Source organism: Bombina bombina, chromosome 1, assembly GCF_027579735.1.
Source record: "Bombina bombina isolate aBomBom1 chromosome 1, aBomBom1.pri, whole genome shotgun sequence".
In the NCBI taxonomy this organism is placed as follows: Eukaryota; Metazoa; Chordata; class Amphibia; order Anura; family Bombinatoridae; genus Bombina; species Bombina bombina.
Window position 1 is genome coordinate 235,686,498 of NC_069499.1, and position 8,023 is coordinate 235,694,520.

Here is an 8,023-nt window from a genome sequence, read left to right on the forward strand (position 1 = left end):
CAGAGAGAAAGTGCTGTGACATATTACCCTCTTCAAAGTGCATTGCTTCATTAATCAAGTTAATTATATTTGATGATGCTGTCTAAAGAGGTCATCACAGCATATTTTGACAACTATTTTAAGATGAAACTAGTGATATTAACAATGCAGATGTGCAAAACCTAGATTAAAGGACATTTAAATATTTTATTGCATCTAAAAAGGCATTTTAAAATGTATAACAGCTGTTATTTTTTTTTTGGAGGGGATTGCCCATCAACTGGGCTATGGGAGTTTTGTTTATCAGCCAATAAGCTTCCATCCCACTTTCTGTTTCAAAATTAAAATAAACAAGTTTAATATTTTCATATTTTGTAGTCAGAGGCAGCTCTTGAGTTAGTGAGGCTCAAATATGAGGCTTCTCGACACAAAACAAAATGCAAAAATGAATCAAATGAATCTGAATATAAATGAATCTGGATTTCACTGAGTGAAAAGGTAGAAGAAGAAAATGAAGAGGGGATAGAGAGGGTAAAGAAGGAAAGTAGCAAGAGGTGATGTCGATTGGAGAAAGAAGGAGAATGAAGAGAGAGTAAAAAGAATAGTGAAATATATAGAGAGAAAATATGAGACAGAGCGAATGGACAGAAAGATGATAGAAAATAGTGACAAAAGCTAATAGAGGAGAGAGAGAAAGAAGAGAGTAAAGAGAAAGAGAGAAGAATAGAGAAATTAAATAGGAAAGGGAGAAAGGGAGAGTGGAGAGAAAGTAAAGAGGGAAAAAGAGAGGACAGAAAATAGAGAGAAGAAGAGATAATGTACAAAGACAGAAAGAGGTGAGGACAGTAGAGAGACTGAGAGGAAGAGAAAAAAGAAATAATAGAGAATAAAAGAGTGGGGAGAGATGGGAGAGAGTAAAATGGGACCTGGAGAGGGAGAGAAGAAGAGAGAAGGAAAGAACAAGAAAAAAGAAGAGAGGGCAGAGAGAGAGAAGGGAAAGAAAAGAAGGAGATTGAAGAGAAGGAAAACAAGAGAGAGCGAGAGAGTGGAGAAAAGCAGAAAAGAGAGTATATAAAGAATAGAGATGGACACGGAGATCATGAAAAGAGAGATTGAAGAAAAGGATGGAGGGTGTGGAGAAAGAAAGTAAAGAGAGAGACAGTGATTAGAATTAGTGAGAAGGGAAGGGAGAGAGAAAAGGGGGAAAAAGGAAAAGGGGCAAAAAAAGAGAGTGCGAAGCGATTGATCAAGGAGAGAAAATAGAGAGAAGGGGATAGTACAGAAAGAGAATGTAGCTAGTAAAGGAAGGTCATAGCAGGCCTGGCACATTTATTTTATCAGCATTACATACAGGAAGATCATCTGGAGCTTGCCTATCCCATGCTCCCTGCTTCTCTTTCAGCAATGTGTGGCTAATTTTCCCATCCTCAGGTTCTTCAGTTGATCACACTAATTTCTTCTCACCTCCCTCCAATCACACCTGCATTTGTCTACTCATTGGCTCCATTTATTAAGCAGCGGATGCTGCTTCAGAGCCCCAGCTGCTCCTTAACTTGTCCGCCACCTTTTAGGTGGTGAATTGAAATCATCCAGTTCCAATCTGATCGGGATGATTGACAGCCCCTGTTAGCAGACGATTGGCCACTTGTGAGCAGAGTGCAGCATTGCAAGGAATCTTGTAATTTTAATTTAAAGTTAGGGGGTCATTATGTTTAGGGGTTAAAAGTTTAATTTAGTTTTTGGCGATGTGGGGGGCTGGCAGTTTAGGGATTAATAACTTTATTTAGTGGTTGCAATGTTGGGGAGCGGCGGAATAGGAGTTAATATATTTATTATAGTGTGGGCGATGTTGGGGTACGGGGGAATAGGGGTTAATAATTTTAGTATAGTGGCGATGATGTCGGGGAGCTGTGGAATAGGGGTTAATAAATTTTATTAGTGGTGGCGATGTCGGGAGCAGCAGATTAGGGGTTAATAACTTTAATAGTGTTTGCAATGCGGGAGGGCCTCGGTTTAGGGTTTAATAGGTAGTTTATGGGTGTTAGTGTACTTTGTAACAGTTTAGTTATGAGTCTTATGTAACAGTTTTGTTGCGTAAAACTCATAACTACTGCTCTCAGATGGCGGTACAGATCGTGTCGTTATAGGCTGTAACGCAAGCTTTTTAGCCTCACCGCAAAGCTTGTAATGGCAGCGCTATGGAAATCCCATGCAAAAACGTCATTTTTTGAGTGCGGGACTGACGTTGCATTACAGGCTAAAATGCTTGCGGTACAGCTATACCAACAAGACTCGTAATGGCTGCGTTGCTGTTTTAACGCTGAAATGGCCATTTTTTCATCGCTAAAATACGAACGCAAAACTCGTAATCTAGGTGATTGTGAGGCCCCTGTTTAAGTAAGACTGCCTATTTAGCCTAATAAAGGAGCTGCCTATGTTTGTAATATATTTAATAGGCTGTACAGACAATTTTAGAGTTTAGTGTGCCTTTTATGGAACCTATAACTTCATATCACCTTTCTTATTGCTCCAGATAATCACTTCTAACTGTCCTATAATGCTTTTTAATATTTCTATTAACTGCTATTTCTTCCTATTGATCAGTAATATAATTATAATTACTTTAATTGTTCCATTTAAAAAACTGCCTATTATACAACGTGACACATTTGTAATCTCTTCTATAACTTATCCTATTGCTTTATATAACCAAAAATACAGCTCCTCCTGTTGCTCTAAGCAGTGTCAGTTCCCATCAGCATTAACTGGCTCAATGTGGAAATAATACTTAACACAAAACCTGTCTCTGTGGCTGTGACATCTGCATTGGAGCATGCCTGTATTTCCTAACTGGCTTGTAACATTAGAGCTTTGAACTTGATGGAGCGATCAGCCTCAGTGAACAATGAGCTATGGATTTGCTTTGTGTATATAGCAGTGGGGTAAGTTACACGATAAAGGTATGGCCCACATAGACATGCTGTGCCACGTGGACAGAAACTGTGCAGTTCCTTTTAATATGAATTAAAGCACTAATGACCCTGCAACTCTATGTGTTTAACTACTGCAAAGGAGTACCATTTAGGAACCCCAGAAAATTGCTGGTCCCAAGTGGAAATAAGCATCAGCAATCGAGCAGCTGGGTCGCTCAACTACCAGTGGCGTCTCCAGAAATTATAAACAGGGGGGAGCGTTTCCCAGAGATGGGTTCTTTGTGGGAGGGGCAGAACAGGTCTTGCTGTTGGCAGGGTCATGGCGTGTGGTGAGTGAAGCCAGGGGAGGCAGAGTAGGGTCTGATCAGAGTGGTGTTGGGAAAACGAGCAATGGTCATAGTTGGAGGGCACATGGGGCTAGTCATGGCCACACTTCTGTCAACTACCACTGCTGATTGTCTCACTGACCACATCTACATTTTTTTTTTTTTTCATTGTTAGACAATTTTATTTCATCAGAAAATGTGGCATTTATGCATCAGCAATAGTAACTTCAACTTCTACACCGGGCTCAATACTGATAGATGTAATTTGCTTGACAATCTCAGATGGACTGTGAAGGTCAATCAGGCGCTTGTGGATACGCATTTGAAAACGATCCCATGTTTTGGAACCTTCACCACATGGTGTTTTCCTTGTAGTAATGCGAAGAGTCTTGGTGGGCATGCGCACTGGTCCTTTTACTTTCAAGTTCTTTTCTTTTGCTCCTCGGATCAAATCAGCACATACTTTTTCAAGGGATTTCACATTACGACTTGTGAGTGTTATTCTGATACGATGAATGGCCACTTCCTGTTCAACAGGTGCTTTCCCTGTATCTTTAAATGCCATAGTGATAACCTTCCTGGCCGACTTATTCGTCCGACGGTGAAGTCCGGTAATCTACGGAGCGAACAGCGGTGAGCCAGGAAAAGCTGTGTAACCAACCGCGTGGGTACAACCGGAAAAGCACATCTACATTAACTTTTCTTGGACTAAATAAAATTCAGTGCATGAATGGAATTTCTTACATTTTTCAGTAAAACTAATATGCAGGTGTCCTATTGCTACTGCTGACCTCTCACATACTATGTTTTATCTCAAAACCCATAGGGTTAAGCACCAGATAATCTAGCTGAATAAGGTTTAGACAAGAATTACAAATAGTCATACAAGAATTAGTGGTATAGTGGTGAGCATCTCAATTTGTTACACTCCACATGGCACAGTTTATTGTAAATTTATAAGCAATATTTCACTTTACTACTTTGACTGGCACATTTATGAATTTTCATGTGGGCAAATATTTTTTTGTTTGTTTGGTTTTTTTTTGATAATTGGAGTACAAATTCTGGAGCACCCGTTTCCTATGGCCTAAGGACCCCAGAGTAATGTGTAAAACAGGGTGAGGAGCTATGTTTAACATGCAATCCGTGGCCCTCCAGTGAAATGCATAAACTTCACCATCCTGGTACGGGTGAATTGACTCTTTTTTTCTTTGGAAAAAGAACTGAAGAAGATGTACTGCATGGTAACCGCAGACAATAACTCAGATAAGCACTTTTTTGTTTTTAAATCAAGTGAGTATGGTTTAATTATATTTCTTTAGCATTTATATCAAAGATAGAGGTTCCTTGGTTAAGTAACATGTCCCTTTAAGTATAAGGCATAAAATATATACTGTTACTGTATATTAAAGAGTTATTCTGGTTTGAAAATTATATGCACAAATTTGATAGCATTTTTTGCATTACAGACTCAAACTTACTATGGCCACAATCTTTGCCACATTGGCTCTTGATATCAAGGTGAGTGATCACATTCCAAAAGGGATTTAGCTTAAAAAAAAAAAAAAGAGCAACTACTTAGTTTTCCAATGAAAAGTGTTACTGGGATCAAAACTGGGAATCAAAAGAAAACTGACAAATACATTGGCCTTTTGGCACCTCTAAAGGTTAAATTACAAGTGTTTGGATTGATCTCCAATGGGAGCCTTGTGAGACACGACATGAGAACTAGCGCAGTGATGGCAGCAAATTGTAAATATATATGTATGTGACTATATACATATATATTTATGTTTTAATATGTGTATATATCTATATGCATATTAACACATGAATATATATTTATAAAAGCATATACATATATATTTACTGGGAACACACAGTTCGCATAGACTTCAATGTAAAGGCACTTTTCAGTGCCGTTTTTTTTCTAACACCCCACACCCGCCAACTTAAACCCTCATAACTGCTTATTGCAGTTATTTTATGAAAAAAATAGAAGCTACTAGCTTTATTTTTTAATAAAGTATATTACATTTGATTTTGGGGGGCATTTGGTGGACATTTATAAAATTAACAAGAGATCTGATCTCTGGTTAATGCTATAAGTACTTGTAATGGCTGGTTATTTAAATTAGCGCTCCACTTGTAATCTAGCCTATAGTCTTTTCAACAGTGGCATTATGAGTAAAGTGGGCATGTGTGTTTGATGGATAATTAGTAATGATAATATTGTAGAAGTGGTGATTTCACATTTTTTAATAATAATTTATAGAGGTTCAATCGTTTTTCCGGTTTGGTGAGATTTTGGTCTATGAATATCTTTCAGAAGAAGGCAGCTACAGCACACACCATGTTCTATAATGGGATTAACGCCATTCACACACTGTAAATGGTGAAATTAAAATTTTATGAGTTTTGCACTATTGAAACAATGGAGACGCAAAAATGATGTCAAAAGCGAATATGCAAAAATGTTGTCAAAAGCGTATATGCAAAAATGTTGTAATGCGTATATTTATAAAAAAAAACAAATGTACTGTAATGCGTATAGTTATAAAAAAACAAATGTACTGTAATGCGTATAGTTATAAAAAAACAAATGTACTGTAATGCGTATAGTTATAAAAAAACAAATGTACTGTAATGTGTATATTTATTTTTAAAAAAAGTACTGTAATGTGTATATTTATAAAAAACAAATGTACTGTAATGCGTATAGTTATAAAAAACAAATGTACTGTAATGTGTATATTTATAAAAAACAAATGTACTGTAATGCGTATAGTTATAAAAAACAAATGTACTGTAATGTGTATATTTATAAAAAACAAATGTACTGTAATGCGTATAGTTATAAAAAACAAATGTACTGTAATGTGTATATTTATTTTTAAAAAAGTACTGTAATGTGTATATTTATAAAAAACAAATGTACTGTAATGCGTATATTTATAGAAAAAAAAAAACATGTACCATAATGCGTATATTTATAAAAAACAAATGTAAAAATAAATTACTGTAAAGCGTATATTTATAAAAAAACAAATGTACTGTAATGCATATATTTATAAAAAAAACTATTACTGTTATGCGTATATTTATTTAAAAATTTTTACTGTAATGCATATATTTATAAAAAACAATTACTGTAATGCGTATATTTAATTAAAAAATTTTACTGTAATGCGTAGATTTATAAAAAAACAATTACTGTAATCCGTATATTTATTTAAAAAAATTACTGTAATGCGTATATTTATAAAGTAAAATGTACACAGATATCATCAATTTCACAATTTTGCAATATTTCTTACTGTCACTAAATCACAACACAAGATTTTAGAGGGACATAAAAAAAAAAAATATTTAGCAATTCAGATAGGGTATATAATAGACATGTGCATGGCAAACAAATTTGGTTCAGTTCGGATCGATTCGGAATTTTTTGAAGTTCGGTTCGGATTGATTAGAATTCGGAAAATTCTGAATCGATTCGTTTCGGATTCGTTTCGGATTCATTCAGATTCAAAGAAATTCGTCTGGATTCGGTTCGATTTGGTCCGATTCGGTTTGTAAATTCGGCATTTCGGTAAGTGTTAGGTGGGATTAGACTAGTATTATACTGTATATTAGGTGTTAACCTAACATACTGTACAATACTAGTGTAATCCCAATGGCCATCCGAATTTACGAATCGATTCGGTTCAATTCGGAAAATTCGGCAGAATTTTAATTCAGAAATTTGGTTCAATCCGAATCGCCGAATTTGCCGAATTTTCTGAATCGAACCGAACCAAATCGCACATATCGCACATATCTAGTATATAATGTTAAATAACTTTCCAATTTACTTCTATTATCAAATATGCTTCTGTTGGTATCTTTTGTTGAAGGAGCAGCAATTAACATTTGGGAGCTAGCTGGACACATCAGGTGAGCCAATAAAAAGAGGCAAATATGTGCAGCCACCAATCAGCATCTAGCACCCAGTAGAGTATTGCTGCTTCTAAGCTTACCCAGGTAAGCTTTTTAACAAAGAATATCAAGTGAAGGAAGCAAATTAGATAATAGAAGTAAATTGGAAAGTTGTTTCAAATTGCATGTTCTAAATCATTAAAGTTTAAATTTGACTTTACTGACCCTTTAAGGTAACCTTTTGACCTAAAAACAAATAAAAAAATAAATGCCATAGATCTCTGCCAAACAAAATGGAACGAAAAATACTTGAAAACCCACAATTGTTATCGGCTTAAATTCAAAAAGTGCATATCAGGAGGTGATAATATGTTAATAAAGATCGGCCAATTGATTGTGATCAAGGCCTATGTGTTTCACCTCCAAGAAATGGATTACAGGGACAGTAAAATCCATGATTCAGAAAGAGCAAGCATTTTAAACAACTTGTCTAATAACTTCTATTATCAAATGTGCTTCATTTTCTTGGTAGCCTTTGTTAAAGAGCACGCCAAGGAGCAGCAATGCGCTACTAGGAGCTAGCTGAAGACATCCAGCGAGCCAATGACAAGAGGCATATATGTGCAGTCACAATTTTTACTTTACTGACCCTTTAAACACATAAGTAAAGAGCTGCTTAAAAGCCACAAACTTTGCAGCTCCTGAACATAACCCTGCAAATTGTTGGTTTGTAGCCCGAGCATAACTTTATCTATGTGTCTACAAATTAGAGCATGTTATTTTAGTATTAGAATGTCCACTTAATACATATCCATTATATGAATGTATTACAAATAAGTCTGTGTTCTAGAATTTTTTTGGACTTTA

General features: G+C 35.7%; 1 protein-coding gene across 1 annotated transcript; it reads right to left on the minus strand.

Annotated features, from left to right (window-relative positions):
- Positions 1–3,390: 3,390 nt before the first annotated feature.
- LOC128636915 (40S ribosomal protein S20) lies at positions 3,391–3,914 on the minus strand. Its single transcript, XM_053689762.1, has one exon. It carries the CDS (start codon positions 3,801–3,803, stop codon positions 3,444–3,446), a length of 360 nt encoding a protein of 119 aa, XP_053545737.1. The 5' UTR covers positions 3,804–3,914; the 3' UTR covers positions 3,391–3,443.
- Between the last annotated feature and the right edge of the window lie 4,109 nt (positions 3,915–8,023).

Bases quoted from the DNA above. Each gene is read 5' to 3' on its own strand.
- LOC128636915 (XM_053689762.1), bottom strand. From the start codon at position 3,803: ATGGCATTTAAAGATACAGGGAAAGCACCTGTTGAACAGGAAGTGGCC.